Source organism: Lissotriton helveticus, chromosome 6, assembly GCF_964261635.1.
Source record: "Lissotriton helveticus chromosome 6, aLisHel1.1, whole genome shotgun sequence".
NCBI classification, from domain to species: Eukaryota; Metazoa; Chordata; class Amphibia; order Caudata; family Salamandridae; genus Lissotriton; species Lissotriton helveticus.
The window spans coordinates 1,875,706,578-1,875,726,831 of NC_136067.1; the positions used below are offsets into that span (position 1 = coordinate 1,875,706,578).

The 20,254-nt window shown below is 44.3% G+C and overlaps 2 protein-coding genes across 5 annotated transcripts in view; both read right to left on the reverse strand.

Moving 5' to 3' along the window:
* Positions 1-20,254, reverse strand: part of EPRS1 (glutamyl-prolyl-tRNA synthetase 1) — a 961,840-nt gene that overhangs the window by 650,575 nt on the left and 291,011 nt on the right. The gene's annotated exons all lie outside the window — the stretch shown is intronic.
* BPNT1 (3'(2'), 5'-bisphosphate nucleotidase 1) overlaps positions 1-20,254 on the reverse strand; it is a 242,697-nt gene that overhangs the window by 179,776 nt on the left and 42,667 nt on the right. For 2 of the 4 annotated variants that reach the window (XM_078649802.1, XM_078649803.1), the window contains exon 2: positions 10,387-10,511. In XM_078649802.1, the coding sequence (XP_078505928.1) occupies positions 10,387-10,511 (125 nt within the window). Of the gene's footprint in view, positions 1-10,386; positions 10,512-15,818; positions 15,969-16,063; positions 16,279-20,254 lie in introns of those variants that run through there. The other 2 variants (XM_078649805.1, XM_078649804.1) reach the window with 2 other exon arrangements.

The following is a 20,254-nucleotide window of genomic DNA, read 5'->3' on the forward strand; positions in this document are numbered from 1 at the left end:
CGGGGCTGCAGTGTATGTTGGAGGGGGGAGGGGACGGGTGGGGGGGTTTAGGAATGAGCACTGCGTTGCTGATTTTGAACCAGTCTGAGTCATATGTACGCCAACCAGAGAAGGGGAAGAAGGGGATGGAGAAACAAATACCCATGACATGCTCCAAAAATATCCCAGAGCTGTGGCTAGGTCAGTCAAATCCATAGAGGAAATCCTACTGCAAGACTTGTTGAGTGGGAAGGGCAAGCAGTTGAAAGAGTAGAAACCTCCACAGCAGGAGGTGCCAACTTCTCTTTGCTGAATTGCGCATCTGACTGGAGCACCATGCCACTCAAAGAAGACAAGGGTTAAAAAAATAAAATAAAAAAAGAGATTAAAAAGGACTTCTTCATTCTTCGAACTCCCCATGTATAAAGTGAGGACAAGGCATCCACAGGAGAAGTAAGGTGAGTACTCTCACAGGGGGCTTTCATATAGTGAAAACAGATCCTTGAGGTGTTGTGGAATCTCAAACACACCACTACATCCCATCAATAAGACATATTCAAACATAGAAAAACCTAGTCATTAATCAAACTACACCTGATGTATACGGAACTTAAAGTAGAACGAGTGACATCCAGGGTGGATGTTCTTGAGTAGGCAGTAGGGTTATTAAAGCCTGGGGAGAAAAGACATTATGAATTTAAGGACCCTGCTCTTGTATTCCTGATACAGCTGGATAGTCCGTGAAAGATGCAGAAGATGTGGCGAGAGAGGCAAACATCCAAATCCTGAAGGTATGATTGGGGATGGCCATAGAGTGCTTTTTATTGCCTCAAAAGCTGCCTCAAATGACAGTACTTATGGCTTACCAACTCACAATTTAAAAGGGGATTGATGAATTTGATATGAAAGCGACCAATTGCTGAGATGAGTAATCCTACATCAGAGGAGACTGTTAGATCTGGGGGTCTCTAGTTGGCAGAGGTAGGTACCGATGTCCAAATAGGGACCCTTGCTTCTAGTCAGGGTAAGGGGTATACACTCTTTAGATAACCCCTGCTCAGCCCCTAGGTAGCTTGGCACAAGCATTCAGGCTTATCAAAGGCAATGTGTAAAGTATTTGTACCAACACTCACAGTAACACGGTGAAAACACCACAAATGGACTCCACATCAGTTTAGAAAAATAAAGTATCTTTATCTAAACTACACAAGACCAAAACGACCAAAATCCAACATACACAGTTCAAGAATATGATTTTAAAAGAGTGCTAGGGTTTGCGTCAAAGTAATCCACAGTTGCGTCAATTTTAGCCCAAAGTACCTGTAGATGCGACAAAAGTTCTTCGCGGCAACTGCAGCGTCGAAAAACAAGCGATGCGCCACTTCTGAGACCCTGGGTAGGCGATGCGACAACCCCGCTGCACGCTGTAGCCACGAATCCGGTCTGTACGGGGAGCGATGCGATACCTTCTATGGATTCCTGGGTGCAGGTTCTCCGGTAGGAAGCGTCTCGCACAGGCATGAAGCGACGATCTTCGGTGCAGCGGCGATGGCGTTGGACTCTGCAACGATGTTCCCAGTGACGGGATGCGGTCCGCAAGCAAGTGGTGCAACGGTTCTCACAGCGACGACCGGCTCTGCGACGATATCCGCAGCGACAGGAATCTTCCCGCACCGGGGCGATGCGCTCCGCAAGCGAACGATGCGTTGGGTTCTTGCAGCGGCAACCTGCGCTGCGACGATCTTCGCGGCGACGGGAATTCTCTTGCACCATCGATGATGCACTCCGCAAGCGAGCGATGCGTGCAAATTGTAGATCTTCTTTTCTTCTTGTCCAGCTCCCCAAACAGCAGGAAACAACCTCCAGAGGTCCCATAAATGGATCAAGCACTCTAGGCAGGTCAGAACCCACACAGCAGAGTTCAGGGGTGAAGCTGGGGGTGAAGTCCTTTTGTGCCTGGGACTTCTTAACAGGAGGCCAGCTCTTCTAAGGCCCTTGGAGAACTCTTCACACAAGGGGACACAGCAACAGCAAAAGTCCTTCCCCTCTCCTTGGCAGAATAGCACTGCAGGTCAGCCCAAAAACACACAGCAGGACAGTCATTCCTCTTCAGTCTTCCAGCTTTTCTCCTTGGCAGAGGTTCCTTCTTGATTCCTGGATGATCTAAAGTTCTGGGTATCCCTTTTTATACCAATATTTTCTTTGTTCTCTGAAGGCAGAGAGGCCTTTGCCTAGTCCAGACCAGTTCTGGTCAGTTCTGGAACACTCCGTTTACATGACTCCTTCTTTCCTTTGAGAGAGAGGGGAAGGGTCGTCAGCAGCCCAGCAGGAGGTGGAGCCAGCATTGTGGAAGACAGGCACAGCCCTATTCAGGCCCAAGTGCTATCCCTCCCACCACTCGAGATGCAGATGGAGCTATTCAGCCCAGTGCTGACTCATCCAGCCTCCTGGAGCCACCCCAGCCACTCACAAACCAGACAATCAATTCACAAACAGGTAAAGGCACACAGAAAGGTCAGACACAAATACAGCCACTTTCTAAAGGTGCTCTTTTCAAACACAGGATTAAAAAAAAAAAACATCCTTCCTAAAAGATGGTTCATTAAATTCTGAGTTCAGGGATACCATACTTTAATTTCCTATCTTGCTCCTATGGGAAGATATGCAGGTAAACATTATACACAGCATTCCCAATTCTAGCCTATGGGCAGGATAGCCTTTCAATAGTGAAAAACGAAATTGGCAGTATTTTACTATCAGAGCATGTCACACACAATAATACATGCTCTACCTTTCACATACACTGCACCTTGCCCAGGTGGGTACCTTGGGCCTTCCATACGGGTGTCCAATGTGTACAGAAAGGGAAGGGTTAGGCCTGGCCAGTGGGGACACTGGTCAGGTCAGTATGGCAGTTAGCAATTGCACACAGGCACTGCGGTGGCAGGCCTGAGACACCATTTTAGGGCTACTCGTGTGGGTGGCACAATCAGTGCTGCAGGCCCACTAGTAGCATTTGAATCACCAGCCCTGGCACACTCAGTGCACTTTATTAGGGACCTACTGGTAAAACAAATATGCCAATCATGGATAACCAATCATAATAACAATTTACCTAGGGAGCACTTGCACTTTGATACTGATCAGCAGTGGCAAAGTGTCCAAAGCATCTAAATCAGCAAAAACGAAATCCAGCACAGCGTCAAAAATACAGGAGGCAGAGGCAAAAAGTCAGGGGAAACAACGCCAAAGATGCCAGGTCTAACAGAGACGATACACCAGGCAGTTTGATAGCAGGAAAAAGTTCATCTCGGGGTGGGAGGGGGTAAACTGATATTAATCGTCCCAGGCTGTGGTACGGCAACAATGAGGTGACACTAACAGCGACAATAGATTAACAACCATTGCAAAGCCAATAGATCTTGCATTTTGGACCTATTGTCTTTGTTAATTTATTTTTAGTTATGCTGTAAAACTGGTCTAAAGAGTAAACTCATTAAACGTGTTAAGTCACGACCCCTGTATCCGTGTCATTTTTTAGGGTTATGCACCACACATGTTCGCGTTTTCCCCCAATTTTCTTTCTTCCATGTAGTGTTTCAAGTTAGATTGTTTGTTTAAAAAACACAAAATAAGTTATTGTAATAAAAAAAAAAAGTAAACCTGGGTGAGCAAGGAGAACTGAGGGGTGGACGTTACACAGATATTGGAAATACTTGCAGTGGCATGAAATGACTGATGTTAAACAAATGCAAATGTAAAATAAACCAAATCCTAGTTTTGAAAGCCATTGTAAAGTCACAGTATTAATAAAAAGAAAATGTCAAAATAAATCGAAGATATGTGTGATCATTTTGTGATTGTGTGTATATTCTGAAACATCCTTGTTTTTTAATTACAAAGCATAACTTAATCTGCCCGCATTGTGGCTCAATATTACTAAAGCATCGATAGTGACAACAAATAAGGTGAAAGCAACATAAATAAGAAGCTCCCAAAAAATCAGAAAATTTCAAATTGCTGGAAAGATGTGCAAATACACTTAGCGCCATGAATTGATTCATTTGAAAGAAAACCCATGGAAAATAAAAGTACATCTCTTGAAAGGAAGAACATCCAATGTAAAATAAAATTGCGTCTTTTGAAAGCATTTGTCACGGTGTAATTATGTTAAAACAAAAAATGTTAAGTAAAAGTATATCTATATTGCTAGTGTTAAAAGTACAAGAGTAGATTGCATGTCTAGGAATAGTACCACTGAAATGCTTATAAAAGTGGGGAAATAATTTAAATGTGTGGAAATAATAGAAAGCATTAAGCAGAGAGATTGCCAAAAAAAATAGCGTGTTGATAATGACAAGGAGGAACACCGCTACTTGGTCCATGCTCCATGGTGGAGCTAACACAAGAAAGGAAAAGAAGTCTACAGGAGCTAAGCTATCGAAAGATAGCAAGTGAGAGTGACAAAAAAATAATCAATGGTATGCTGTGGGCGGGTTGTAGGACGACTAAATAGTAAACAATACATCTCGCAGCACAGTGCATGAACTGTGGTAGGGAAGACCTTAAAGGACTTGCTCTCATTCAAAGTTGAAGCGTCACTATGCCATCTAGTGAGAATGAAAATTAATCACAAAGGGAAATCACATATTTTCTCCCAAGGCTGAAGCTGAGGCATTTTATCTGCCGGTGATAAGTAATATATTGGGTAGAGATGACAACGATGGTTGAGGTGAGGGTGAGGTATCTAGCAGTCATACTCATTAAATCTCAGACATGTTGCTTGCCACTCCATTTTGGCCTGAGTTATCACTAAGATTCTGGCAACCTAATTGTGAATGCAAGAAATGCAGGAGTATGTTACACAATACCTCTGTGGGCTCTTCCTTCTTCAACCCCACACCCTACTTCAAAGCTTGGTGGGAGGGTTATAGGTGCCATTCTCGAAGACACATTCGGAGTTGGATAACTACACGTTCAGGGATAATGCAATCACATTTATGATTTTCAATGTTTACTTCCATTTATGTAATCACAAGGAATGTAAGGATGGCCATACTAATCTTCAAAGTACAATTGATACGTTTTCCTTCTCTTAACATTTTTTTAACAATTTGAAATAAAAAAATTAAGATGTCTGAACTAATTAGAGGGGCCGGAACCAATCAGGTTTTTAATCCATTAATCATATAGCAAAACATGTTAGCACTACGACAGATTTATCTGGATTCTATAATGAAATTTAGTATAAATAATAGTTTAAAATTGTTAAAAATTGCATGAAGTCTTGTTGCCCCCTTTTACTCATCCAAGTTGCTAGACTCAGGTGACGTGAGACCCGGTGATAGACCCGGTCTTTGTGCTAGATTGTGACCATGAATGGGGCAGATTACATTTGTAATGCAGATTGCTGAAGCTGCGTGCTGTGCAACCTTCAGCATGGATTCAGCAGTAGCTCTTTCTTGTCTTGCTTATTTCCAGAGTTCACTGAGTTCCAGAGTTGTATTGTATTTTTAGGGCTCGCTGGTGTTGGAGCGCGAAGCGCTCCCACCAGCAAAATGTATTGTCACCGTGACGGCTTGCAAGGGAGTACAGACCGGGCCACGCGCAGATTGTGGTCTGTGAACGCGCAGATTGTCAGCGTGCGCGTGCTCCCTTCCTGGCTCCGAATGCGTGCTGCTGCTGCTGGCGCAGGGGCTGCAATTCCACAGCCGGCCACTGGGGACAGGTCCGAGACCGTCAGGGGGAAGCTGCGTCTGAGGTAGGAGCGAGGCATCGCACTGAGCAGTGAAAAACCCCGGAGCAGCAAGGCCCCACCTCCCCCAAACCTCCGGAGTCCGGTTAGTTTCATTCTTGTTTGTTTTTGCTGTGCAGTTCTTCCGTTTTTATTTGGAAGAGTAGTGTCAGCTTTATTTAAGCAGATCGTGCACTGCTATTATTGAATGCAAGCTTTCCCAGTCTGCCTTTTTCACTTTCGATGGTGTTTGGCTCCTGTGTCTCTTTTTTTTGTATACGAGGGTGCGCCGCAGACCTCTTCTCCTTGGTGTTTCTGCCTGTGACATTTCACAGTCTGCATATGCTGTATTGTTTATTTAAGCGTTGCATAATCTTCCATTCTTCAATAGGCTGGTCATCACTACCCGAGCTCCTGTTTGAGGTCTTGAATTACTCTGGATACTATTTATCGTATCATGATTGGGGAGGGTGGATGTTAGAGTAGATCATCTTATCAATGAAGCTTTATATACTTCATGAATATCACTTGGGTGTTAACACATTCCCCTGCTGTATCAAGTGGCGTACGTATGGGTGATAGCAGATCATCTCTTTTAAGGACCCAGGCCAGTAGTATCCTCTCTTTGGTTGATATTGTGTACAGACGAAATTATACACTGTGCATCCCATAATATGCTCTTTTCTGTAGTCCGTCCTATTTTCTGTGGGTTGTCAGGGCCTCCCTTCCCAGATGCACTGGTGCACGATCGTGCTTTCCAATATAAGCCTAACAAAAAACACTTTACTCAGACATGCTCCCTCAGACTATTTTTAGCACCTCCCATTCAGTTACACATGATGCTGTAAATCCCCAATTGTGTTCCAGCTACTTTTCTACCTCTGTTTTATTATCATATTAAAACCCAGCATCTGGCAACTGTGCTCTCAGCCCTCAGGTAGAAACATTATGTCTGCCTACCTACCCCCGGCGAAGTTTGCTTTTAGTGGTGAATGTTCCAACAATATCTTCGTGTAAGTAGACCAGCAAGACTTTACCTGCAAACAGTAAACAAATCTGAGCTAACAAGAGTCACAATTACCGCAATCCCTTCTAGGATCAACGGTAGCCATGTCAGTGGGTAAGGTAATATCTTGTGGTAGGCTAGGTGGTTACCATATTAGAGGCAACACGGAAAAAATTCTGTAACATTCTGCTGAATCATAAACCTCATGGAGAATCCCAGCCCAGCATACTGATGATGAGAGGCCAGCATTGGTACTAAGTAAGGACGCAGAAGACGGTCCTTCCTTCTAAGGCAACAAGGGACCGTGAATCAAGGCAGAATGGAAGACGCCATAGGACTTGGATTGCACGAAGGATGGGCAAGATAATATCTTTTATGGGGTTGGATCAAGAGAATGTTTTGGCCAAAGATTGGGACAAGATCAGTTTATGGGCAGGGCCAACCATGTCGACAACCAAAGAACTCCACCAAAGAGACAGAGTAAAGGAAGAGCTTCAAGGGTCCTCGTCATTTCCAATGGGCACATTAGCTGGAATCTGGAAGCATTTGCCTGAAACCTTTGCTTCTTTCTTGTAGGCAGCAGTCTAGGTGGAACATGGAGGGCTATACCACTGGACATTGGGAGCATTCGACTAAAATCTTCTCCACTGCTTTGCAGGAGTCCGAATCCAGACAAGCCTCTGGGTCACAGGACCTCCCAGAAAACAGAAATTGACAATTTTTGATTGCTTAGAGACTTATGCCAAGGTTGCCAGTCAGAAGTGAAGACCAGTGGCTTTGGATTTACTGGATTTTGGGTTGTGAAGTCAACCACAATGGAGAAAGCATCCTTTAATGGACAAAAGGGACACTATTGTGCAAATCTTTTATGAAGAAAGTAATACATTTTCTACTGTACAGGTCAAAGGTTCGTGTCCTCTACAGTAAAAGTTCACATTTTTTTAAATGTCAAACGGATCAGAAAAACAAACAAAACAAGCATTTGCAATGCATTAGGTCTCGCATTTGCAAGAGTTTGAGCTATTCGCATTGTAAATGACAATGCTTTCTATTTATGCGTTTTGAAAATGTGCAAGCGGTGTTCATAGTCCTTGCTTACGAGAAGCAAGGCTGGCAGTAACTGTGCCTCTTACTGCCAGGCTTGCTTTTATAGGTACAAAGTGCTCACACCGTTTGCAAGTTTACAAAACACATAAATAAAAGGAGTTGTCATTTACAATGCCAATAGCTCAAACTCTCACAAATGCGAGACCTATTGCATTGCAAATGCTTGTTTTTTGTAGCAGTTATAAAGCACATTACTCACCTCTGCAGGGAACCAATGCACATTACTTTGTGGGACAGTGCATTTTTTTTTTTTTTGCAGAGTTTTATATAGCGCGAACTAGAACCGAACCGAATCAGTTATCAGAGCGCTCTACATAGCACCAGTTACGTTACATGAGGACACACTTTCATTTTTTTAGGCACGGGGAGATTAAGTGATATGCCCAGAATCACAGGGGGTTTCTGGCGTCGTTACCGAGACTCGAACCCAGATCCCCAGGTCCGAGGTCGAGCGCCTTAGCCGTTAGGCCAACCCCTCTCTGTATTTGTTGTGATTCGATGTGGTTAATGTTTTGGTATTACGGTGAGTGACCATAAAGGTATTCTTTTCTGGTCTTGGAGCTCAGTGCCCAGCAGAGTAATGGATTTGATTTAATATTTCTAAAGCGCGCGATTGCCCGTGGGTGTCTTGGCACTGTATCCGATGTTAAAGAGAATGTGGCCATGCACGCTTTGTCTAGGCATTAAAAAGCCAAGTTTTTAAGGCGTTCCTGAAATGCAACAAAGAAAGGCTGCCTTCAAGAAGGAGGGGGTGCGAGAAATAGGTGTACGAAATATAATTATGACTAAAACATATGACAGTTATACAGCACCAATCTAACCATAAGGGCAGTGTCCACATATGTCAAAAAAAGTTGGGTAATCTGATAAGACTTAAAATTGGCAACATGCGCAAGGCAGATATGCTGTCAAATTAGACATATTATGCCATATGAGCAAGAATGGGAGTTCGTGACGTGAGCAGGGGCCATTCTCTTTTTAAAGGCAGTGGGACAGCGTACTGTTGTATTAATATAGCTCAAGAGCCAAGCAATTAGAGGGATAAAGGATGACAATCTGAGCAGAAACTACACAATCTCTTAAAGGTCACAATTTCACCTATTCTTACTAGGCTGAAGGACACCAACATGATGGGCAGGGTTTCGTGCTCCAAACCCTTCTCCCAAAGACCCTCCAACATTAGACTCGCACCAGTAGAGCAAGACTGAGTAGGCTCATGACTTAGACCCCAAACAGATGAGCACCATACACACGGCAGAGTGAGAGAAAAAGAAGCACCTGGTAAGTTGTTGCTCTTCAAGCACAAGAACAAACTAGATTTCCCCATGTAACCCTTTTTTGTCTTCACCACTTCGTGCAAGCCTAATACTTTTACGTAAAGCCCAGATAATTAATATTATCAACCGTCTTCATATTTGTGGGCTAAGAACAAGAGGACGCCCAACACACAAGTTTGGGTGATGTAGCAACTAGACAAGAGCAGCAGGTGCAATGGGCATCTGTTCCGTCCACTGCACCGCAAACTGAACAGATTCCCATGGTTGGAGTCACAACCATTTCGGCCTGTTCCCACTGAGATTCAAATGATCTCAGTGATGGTCCTTTTGATCTCATGGCTAACTCCTATGGAACTCCTTAAATTTCACTCTTCGCCTTGAGGCAGACTTTACAAAGTACCAGACACTTGAACACCCACCTGGGCTGCCACATATGCGAACTTAACTCAGTAAAGGTCTTCTGGCTGTTGTTCCTTCATTTCATTCCCCCACACTCTGCTCCGTGTACACGCATTAAAGCAATCATTTGGTTACATTACTGTCATATGAAAGCAATAAAAATAAAATACATTGAAGCCTGTTTTCATATGTTTTGCTACCAAAGCATACGCAGGAACCGGTCTTCTTAGACCTAAGCTGTAGTTTCAAACATTAACACAATGACTCCCTAAATGGGAAGTAGGTTTTAAGAGGGCTCTAAAAAAGTATGAACACTCAGATTTGACATCAAAGACAGACTCGGACAGACTGAATTAGAATATCAAACAGCTCTGGTTGTGTTAAAAGGTCTTTGATAGCAAGGTAAAGTTAACTCAAGAAATCCTTAGTTACCTCAAACCAATACTGCTCAAGGTTGTCTGGTCACTACTGAGACTTGCCCAGTAGAGTAGTCATTAAAAGGCCCATTGAAAGACTTGTGTAAAGTTCACACCATGAGTGACCTCAAAAGGATGTGAATATTGTTTAGTCTCTTTTTACCATTAACCTTCTTGTTAGTGCTTTGTCTCCTGACAACGAGTCTTTCGTAATAACTAAAGCATAGAAACATGAAATACTCTTCTAGAGTAGCGAATAATAACGAGCAGAGCAGAACATTGTGGATTGGTCGGGTCAACAAGATTTGCGCACCATTAGTAGGGTGCTACAACAGCTTAACAAGATTACATAGAAAAAATAAATATATCCCACTATTGTTCATTAGTGATAGAGGAAATAACACCTTCTAAGTCATAGTCCTAGTTTTAAATGTTAAAAATACAGCAACAAACAGGCATTTTGCGTACCTTCTCCACTACATCCAGGTCTCCACCAGTCATAATACTTCTGACAAGCTTTCCAGCATTATCTGCCACAGCGTATGCAGATGCCACTACCCGCATCAGCACAGATGAACAGGCCATGGTGTGAACTGAAAAGGAAACAGACACTTCAGGATTATTATTACCAAAAGAATGTACATAAGGATTGAATAAAGTCAAACAAGGAAATTACCTATCTATTAGTTAACTTTAATGTTTAGATCAGGATTTTCTTATCATGCACTCATTATGCAATCAGGATCACCTCCTGGCAATAGGTTACAGAGCTTAACAAGAATGATGTGAGGTTATCAGACTGAGATGTGAGGTTATCGGACTTCTGAAAAAGAGGCACACATGCTAAAAGGAAGTAAACTGTAAAAGGTCCACTGAAACTTCAAATAGGTGTGATAATCCTGCCAATGGTAAAACAGAATTTTGAGAGGTGGACACGCTGAACTAAGAAGGAGCTACCTATTACCTGCACGCTGCTAGATTTAGGAATCAAGAGTAAAGTTACTTGGAAGGACCAAAATAGTAACAGAGAAAATAGAGGTAGATTTCCTGTGTCAGTAACAGAGGCCTTGTTAATAAAAGATTAGGACAACAACTATGAACTGAACATTGCTAGCTTCTAGGAGCAAATTCAGTGGCCAGAGGAGCCATAGCTGCTTAACAAGGGAGAGGTAGACGACAGATCTCTGCATCAAGCTGTGCTGAAGCTCTCAGCATTCGCAGTCTGGGTCTGAAAGAAATCCCTGGATTTGCCAGTTAAATGCTAGAAAATCAAGAGAATTGCTCCTGAGACACGGTTATAGCAGGATTTGACACTGACATGACAACAGGAACTACATCTAAAATGCACTGTTGTGGTTGGTCTCCTGGGACACTCATAACTTACTGATGCTGGATACCTCAAGGCAGGCACTGCATCTCCTGCAGTTTAGGTTTACTGCAAACATCAAATACTGAACCTGCTCTTTTTCACCTTCCAGATGTTGTGACCATCCCTCTAGAAACTACAGTTCCAAAAATAATCTTTATATGTTACAATTTCTGTTTTGGATTATTTAAATTTAAAGTGACTTCTCATCACCCATTAGTCGGTAATCCCAATAAGTCAAGGTTCCTTTGAAACTTGAAGAAGTTGTAGCATGTTAGGTTACAGAACATCATACGGTCCAGTAATGGGCTGAGGCAGGGGTTCAACCGGAAAGGTAAGATGACTAAGACCTGGTGTACGCCAGTATTTGTGTGTAAAGGTGGAAATGTAAATGGGGGCATAAGATTATGCTGATCCTGAGAGACAGGTAGATGAGACCCATTTAAGCATGCTGCCAAGTTCTTCTAGTCTCACTAGAAGAGAATGTGTTGGACTACTGTACTGAATGCGGCGGACATGTCCAGAATTATAATTGTGGCGGCCTAATTTCCATCCATGGTGGTCTTGAGGTTACCTAAAACAGAAATCAGAGAGTATTCAGTGTATCTTTAAAGGCAAATTCCAATTTGCGACTCTAAAATTAGGAGATTTTCTTCAGGAGGTCATAGATAATAGTGAACGCTGCTCATTGGTTAGTTTTCCTAAAATGGACCAATCAAGATTGGGCTACAGCTGACCCACTCTGATGGATCCAGATTATTTGACTGGATGTAGGTAGGATATCTTCGGGGCTGAGGAGAAGGTGCCTGATGATCCTGATGATAATGAGTTCTTGATAATAATTATAGCTAGTGATGTGACAACCTCTGCGGCTAAGATGTTCTTGTGGGTCAGTGGCAGACAGGATCTGACAGTGAGCCTAGAGGTTTATCAGTCTTGACCCAAGTACATAATTAGAAGGCTGAGGTCAGGGTCCAAAACCAGTTGCTGGCATAGCCTTTTTATTCTTGGTCTTCCTGGGCTGAAGTTTTGTTCCATCTATGTTGTCCCAACATCTTGACTTTTGCCACTAAGTTTTTTTGTTTTGGTTTGAGAAAGCCTGCGATTGCTGAATGTCAACAATGGTGCACCCCAGGTTGAGGAATTTGATGAGGTTCCTTCAAAGAGTATTTGACATAGGAAATCTGCTTGGAATAAATATAGCCTGTTTGCATTCTTAATTGACTTTAGGTCTCCTACTGAGTGACTGGACATTATTTATTGTGCATATTCACATATTTCTTACTTTGACACAGGAGTACAGTTATTTTTGTTTCCATCTTTTTGCATCCATTTGATGAGCCAATGGGTGTTATGACAATGGTTTAAGCGCATGTAAGTCTTAAGAGGAATGATTATGCCGAAGGGTTTGGAGAGCCAACTTTATGCAGAAGGTTTTGGAGATCCAACTACAGAACTTTTTCATGTCTGTTTGATCCTGAGGGAGTTTGCGGAGATGAGAGTTGAGCAGTGAGGCTGAGTCTGTTTTACTGTCTGCAGATAGCTAAACTCAATGTTGTTACGCTCCTTGTGAAGAGATGGGTGGTAATAGAGATCAGATGGCTGTCGCACAAGACAACAGATAAACTGTTACTGTGATGAGGCCAAACAGGGCAAAGAAGGTGTATGTCGGTCCTACTATGAACCAAGTGACGGTTGGAGCCTCCAAATTTGTCACTATCGTTTGTAGCTGTGGCAGAGGTTAGTTGGACCAGATGTTCACATGGCCCAATATGTAGAGAATGAGCTTGTGTAAAAAGACATCCAGACTAGTTCAGCTGTTTGGCAGTGGACTGCAGCGCAGAAGAACTGCACACTAATTACATGGGAGCAAAGAACAAGTAATGATTTTCAATTTATCATCTTGAACATTAGTAGTTTGTAATTATTCTTTAAAAACAAAAAGTAGTTCCTTGTGGCCTTCGTCTGGTGCTTTCATATCAGGATTCAATAACCAGAGGCTTTAGCTCATGAGGTACAGATGAAAAGAGTCTCCTAATCGGGTTTCAGAGACAACGAGTAGGACTGTTTTGAGTCTTGGATCAGTTTGAAGAGGTTTATCATATTGATCGAGAGAGAGAGAGAGTCCTTTCTTCTCAAGTTGGTAAAGTAGCGAGTAGTCTGGGTTAGCAGGAGACATAGTCGGTAGGGTTGAATATGTAGGCTGCAAAAAAGTTAGCAGGCGTAAAAGGCGTGGATGGCAAAGATTGAAGGAGGAGAAAAACTGGTGAATGAATTGGGCAGAGAAAAGGATAGGAAGAAATGGATGCGAGTTTGCATAGATGTCAGACCTTTTAACGATGGGTGAGGAGTGCTGGTGCGTATGGAAGGTGTTAGGGAAGTATACGGGAGACTCAAGTGCCCAAAATGAGGCGAGAGATGCATGTGGGAGGAAAGTGCTGGGACTTTAAGAGAAAAGAGAGTAAAGGGAGCAGGATGGGAGAAAGCACTATAAGGCTTCGATTTTGGTAAGATGAGAAAGGCTTTGGAGGAGTAATGTTGGAGAAAGAAGGATGTAAGTGGGTTTAGGAAGGTTTTTCTGAGGAGGAAAGAGATGTCTGGAAAGATAAGGGGCAGCAAGTGGAAAGGGGGAGAGAAGAACTTAGAGACGAAGTTAAGGCTACTGAGGTAGCAAGGGGAGAGTTGAGAGTTAAACAGGTGGAATTAGGGAGGAATGACAAGACATTAGAAAAGGAAACGAGGGTCGGAGGCAAGAGAAGAGCAGAAAGGGAGGGCCAAATGGGGACCTAGGATTGGGTGGAAGTTTGGCAAGCAAGAGTTAGTAGGGAAAGTGCAAACAGGAGGGCTAGATACTAAAGGTGAAGGGGATGAGGGAGGAGAGTGTTTAGCAGTTGGGTCAGGACATTTGGGGAGTAGAAAGAAGAGGTTTGGTTGCCACAGGAGTGCGGACAGGTTCGGGTGAGGCATACAAATATGAGAGGAGTAGAGTAAGGGTAATGAAAAGAGACTTGGGCATGGGATACATTTACTTGTTGAGGGCCAACATGAGAGGAGAGGTCAGAGTGGAAAGGAAGATTCCCAGTCGCCTGCGAGACAGCCGTCTAGTCACCAGGAGAGGACATTAAGTGTTCTCATGGGATACAGTAAGGGGGAGTAGCAGAAGGATGGGAGAGGATTTATGGTAGAATTAGGAGTGGAGGGTAATGAGCGCATGGGGGAACAGGCTGGGAAGTGGGCACACGTTCTATCGGAGGCATGAAAAGGAGCAGAGTGGGAGGGAGAAGTGAGAGTCACCAGGAATGCGATAGGAGGGCTCTCAAAGCACGTGACCAAAAGTAAATAAAACGGTACTCAACAAAACACTGAAAAATTAGATCTTACCTTTATTCATGCTATTGGAAGGACAGAGTCATTCTCAAGTCTCATGTAGCCTCATACTCTGCTTTTCTGATGCAATTGTGTACCTCTATGTGCTGCCTCAATCTCCCTAAAATGGTGTTGTTGTTACGACAGGCAGGATTCGTCCACCCTAATCATGAAAGTGTGCTGGAGCCCTCCCAGTTTTGTTACAAATAGATGGATCAATACTACTACAGGGCTTATGCTTGAGCGTACAGCCCAGTCTGGAATCATATGTAAAGTCCAAGGGAAAACTGCAAATAGCTACACACCATCTCGGAGAACTTATCTCTTGATCTCAGACCAAAATCCTCCAACCTCTCTTGAGGATCTAGAGAGATGGGGGTCATTTTCCGTTAAACAGACCACATACCACATTGAATTAAGCATAAATGCTGACAGCTACTGTAAAAAAAGTAATATGTTAATGCGTTTGAAGATTAACTCAAAAAACAGTGACGTTTTCAAACTTGCATTGTCGATATGTGCGTAACAATTGTGCTCTTTCTGAAAGTGTGAAGCATATCAGAAACAAGTTCGCCACCGCATAGTTGTACAGGCACCTCTGACGTCATGTGCTTGGGCAGTGAGCCCCGCCGCCCCCCTGTGCAAGTTCTTGTGCACCTGGGGTAAGGCAGAGCTCGCGAGCTGGCCCTGGGGAGAGGGTGATCTACTCAGTGAATTTCTACCCTGCCATTGCTCAGCAGTAGTTTCCACTGAGCTGCTGAACTACCCCCTCTGAAGAAGGCAGAGGCTGGGTGGGGTCTCTTGCTAGCCTTTGGGCTACATGAGAAGTCCGCAAGGTCACAGACCCAGTTGAAGGTCACAGTCACAGAGAGGTTAACCTTTCTTCAAGATTTCATAGCCGCACATATTGTCCCCTGCTCTTTGGAGATGCGGTTCAGGTCAGCCAGCAAAGGTTTCATATATTAACCAGCCAGTACAAACGCTTACACCGAGAGCTGACAACAATAAAGGTTAGAAAAAACGTCAGCAGTAATACATTTTCAGCCATGTTTGATCAAAACAGACTTTGCTTCAAAATAATTAGTTTAATCAAAGGTAAATAGGACTTAACAAATAAAAAGACACCAAACCAACACTCAACCTTATCCTGGTAAAATATTCACCTCACCTCATAAAAAAATGTATAATAATATATCCGGATGGATCTTTGCCTCAGAAACAAAAGGTCGCCTTCAGATGGTTTTACACGGAGTGAACTTACACAAACGTAGCCCTGGCTTAAAAAGGTGACAACCCCCGGTGACTGTTCAGCCTCGCTATGGCTGATGGGTAGTTTTAATCTAGATAATGTCTGGCACTTTATCTGTCAAAAGCATATTTTCGACGCAATGCGGTTAAGAGATAAAAACGCACCTTTCTATTTGCAGGAGATGGTGAAATGCTGAGCGCTGAACACGTGAAATCACTGCTGTCGAAGTTCACGTCTGGGCCCTATCTTTGGGCGTGGGCTCTTGGGCCAACTACCCCTGCACGCACTTGCTGCTTAGGATAGGATGGTCGATAAACGTGGACTGTGTGGCTAGCCTGAAACAGCAGCTCTCTCGACTTGTACCCGACTCCAACAAACCACATTTCGGCCAGTGTTTGTACTTTAAATGTGTGATTAGACTGTGGGCAGCACGCCCAGATGGAGTTAAGAAATTCAGGCCGAGTAAATCTATTCACACCTGCCAAGTCTACCCAGAACTCTGCAAAGGGCTTCCTTGTGGCTGGAGGGGAGGGGAGGGACACGAGCCGTATTGGTGTCCAGCGCCGTCTTTTGAGGTTCTCCGTTAGGTGAGAAGGGCACGCATTACACCCAGGGTTACCACCAGGCATATAGAAGAGGCAAACTATGGAAAAGTCGTCTGCCACCCGTCACAACAGAGGCTTTCGAACTTTGTGTGCAGCGGCAGCGGCCCGCCCCACTTTCAAAGTGACGGACTGCTAATATCTCTCCTATATGAATGCAAATCTTTCTTCCCCTTTTATCCCTCCGCTATCCTTCTCACTCCAAGTAACTGGCTAATATCCACCACTGAAATTACTTCATATTTCACCATATTAATTCACCACTAATCATTTGTAGGCTTTCTGAATAGCGTGCGTCAACAAGCGCTATATAAATACAAACCTTTGTCCTCCTCTATCCTTCTGCTATCATTCTAAATCCAAATAACTGACTAACCTATCCACCACTTAAAATGTGCTTGCATGTTTCACTATACTAATTCAACACTAATCCTCTATGGGTCCCGGAGTAGCGCGCTACTCGCCGAAAAAGTGCTTCGACGCCTCGTCAGGGGTAGTAAGCGCTATACAATACAATACAATACTCAATTGTTCAAGGTCCCCAACTATTTTATAGCTACATCAATCTTTCAGATTATTCACATTTCTGTGTCCTGGTATTCGGCCCGCATCCCATGGATGCTTCGGGTTGAATCGGACATAAGCGTTCAGCCCAGCACAGGACGCGGGCAGTCCTACTGGACTTAGTTCTGTGGGCCGACAGATTTTAGGAAATGTGCATCTTAGAACAAGTTCCTATGCAAGCGGACAATCAATCAACCAATTAATCAATCAGGATTTATAAAGCACAGCAATTCACCCCTGAGTTTCTCAAGGCGCTGTGGTTGGTAATGGTATCTACTTTGTGGTGATCTCTTCATTCAAACAGTCAGGTATTGAGCCTTTTCCTGAATTCCCTTAGAGATGCAACATTCCTGTGGTGCAGGGGAAGGTCGTTCCAGGGCTTTGGTCTCCAGGTCAGGGAAGGGGCATCCGCCGCTGATGGCTTGGCAGATCTGGGGGGGAGGGGGATTCGGGGGTAGGAGGTGGGGTATGCGAAAAAGAGAAAGGAAGATCGCAGGAGTCTGGTTGGTTGGTGTAAGGTCAGTCATCTGTTGATTTATGCTGGTCCTTTATTTATTTATTTATTTTCAGACTTATACCGCGCTAGGACTCGACTCCCGAAGGAGTATCTCCGCGCCTCTGGCACACAACAAAGAGCAAGGAGCCCAAACATGTAATGGTCATCCCTATAAAGATGATCTAATGCTGGAAGAGAAAGGTTTTTAATTTTTTCCTGAATGGAAAGTGTTCTCTGCATAGTTTGAGTTCCATGGGGAGATCGTTCCATAGCTTCGGACCAGCCACTGACAAAGCTCTGCCCCCTTGTCTTGTCTTGTTAAACTTAGGAACACATAATAATTGTTGATCTCCAGATCTAAGAGATCTGGAGGGGACATATGGGTTGAACTTTTTCGTCAAGTAATCGGGACCATTCCCAGTGAGACATTTATGGATGACACAGCATATTTTAAACCTCACCCTCTGTTTCACTGAAAGCCAGTGGAGTTTGGTCAGCAGAGGTTTAGAAGGAGTTCGAGCGGGGACATTAAGAACAAGGCGTGCGGCGGTGTTTTGCACAACTTGTAGTCTTGCAATGACCCCCTCGTTGGCAGCTAACAACAGACCATTACAATAGTCTAATCTGCTCAACACGAGAGATTGTACCAAGGTTCTTCTGGTAGTGTCGGGGAGCAGTGGGAACACTTTCCTGAGGAGCCCAATAACATGGAAGCAAGAGCCCACCACCTGATTTCCATGGTGTTTCAAGGCAAGCTCCTGATCCAGTTTTACGCCAAGATCTTTTACAACCTGTTTGGGCTCAGGTACTGGGCCAAGATCTTGAGGCCACCAGTCAGGAGTCCACAGGCGTTTAGCTACCCCGAAAAACATCACTTCTGTTTTAGAGACATTGCATTGCAAGAAGTTTAGTGCCATCCAATGGGCCACCTCTTTCATCCCCCTGGCAAAGGAGTTTCGCACTTCTGATGTCATCGTTTTGAACGGAAAGAGGAGTTGAATATCATCCGCATACGATACCGGGATGAAACCATGGGATCTCATGATGTTAGCTAGGGGGGCCACGTAGATGTTAAATAACGTGGGGCTCAAACAAGAGCCCTGTGGCACCCCCTTTGAGATCTCTACCTCCTCCGATCGATACGGACCCAAGATGACACTCTGGGTACGCTTTGTAAGGAAACTCCTTAGCCAGGCCAGCGCCTTGCCTTCCAGCCCGATGTCAATGAGTCTGGAGATCATGATGTCGTATGACACAGTGTCAAACGCCGCTGACAGATCTAAAAGCACCAGGATAACGGAAGAACCACTATCCTGTAGCATACGAAGATCATCAGCGACGGACAATAAGGCAGTCTCAGTGCTGTGTCTCGGTCTGAATCCCGACTGAGAGGGATCTAGCCCACCTGCACTTTCGATGTAATTAGACAAGTGCTGATTGACAAACTTCTCATGTGCAATGTGCAGGGCTTTCTTTGTATGCATGGGTCAGCATCTTGAACATGCATCTCTTCTGGATCGGGAGTAAGTGTAGCTTCTTGAGGCGAGGGTGATGCCAGTCCGTCTTGGGAGGTCGAGAACGAGTCTTGCCACAGAGTTTTGTATTGTTTGTAGTCTCTTTAGGAGGCATGCAGTGATTCTTACGTAGAAAGCGTTCCTGTAGTCCAGCCTGCTACTGACGAGGGCCTGTGTGGCGGTCCGTCTGGTGTTCATTGGGAGCTACCTGAAAATATTATTAAGAATGCATAGGGTGTGCAAACAGGCATATGAGACTGGATTTACCTTTTTCTGCATAATTAACTGTCATAATCTACTTGCTATCCAAGATATTGCTGGCGTGGTCTGTCGGGCGGGGGAAGGGCTGAGTTCAGCAGGCCACAAAGTGTCATTCCATGGCGAGGTGTTTTTCCCAAAGAGGAGGACTTCCTTCTTGTCCATGTTGAGCTTGAGTCAATTGTCCTTCATCCAGTGAGCAATGTTCATCATACTTCTGTAGAAGTTGGCTTTGGTGGTGGAGGGGTCTTCTGACAGCGAGAGGATAAGCTAAGTGTTGTTGGCATAGCAGATGATGCGGAGTCTGTGTGATTTGACTGTGTTGGCCAGGGGGTCATGTATGTGTTAAAGATGGTAGGGCTGAGGGATGGATGATCCTTGTGTGACACCGCAGGTTATTTTCTTAGGTGAATGGTGGGAGATGGGTTCTCTGGGTTTTTTCAGTGAGGTATGAGGCGATCCACTTGAGGGCCTTCTGTTTTGGTGGAGTCTGTTGATTAAGAAGTGGTGGGATATGGTGTTGAAGGTGGCTGACCGTTCCAGGAGGAGGAAGGCTGCTGTTTCGCTATAGTCAGGAAGGGCCCTGATGTTGTCTGTGGCTGCGATCAGGGCTGTCTCGGTGCTGTGGTTGGCTCAGAATCCGGATTGAGAGGGGTCCAGGAGGTTGTAGTGTTCCAGGTGTTCGGTGAGTTGCTGGTTGATTGCCTTTTCGAGAACCTTCGCCGGAAAGGGAAGCAGGGAGATGGGCCGGTAGTTCTTCAGATCTGATGGGTCAGCGAATGGTTTCTTCAGGAGGTACCTCACTTCATCGTGTTTACAGTTCTCAGGGAAGGAGGTCACAGTGATGGTGGTGCTCAGGACTTTCTTGAGCTCGTGGTCAATTGCCTTGCTCCAGAGGTTTAAGATGTGATGGGGACATGG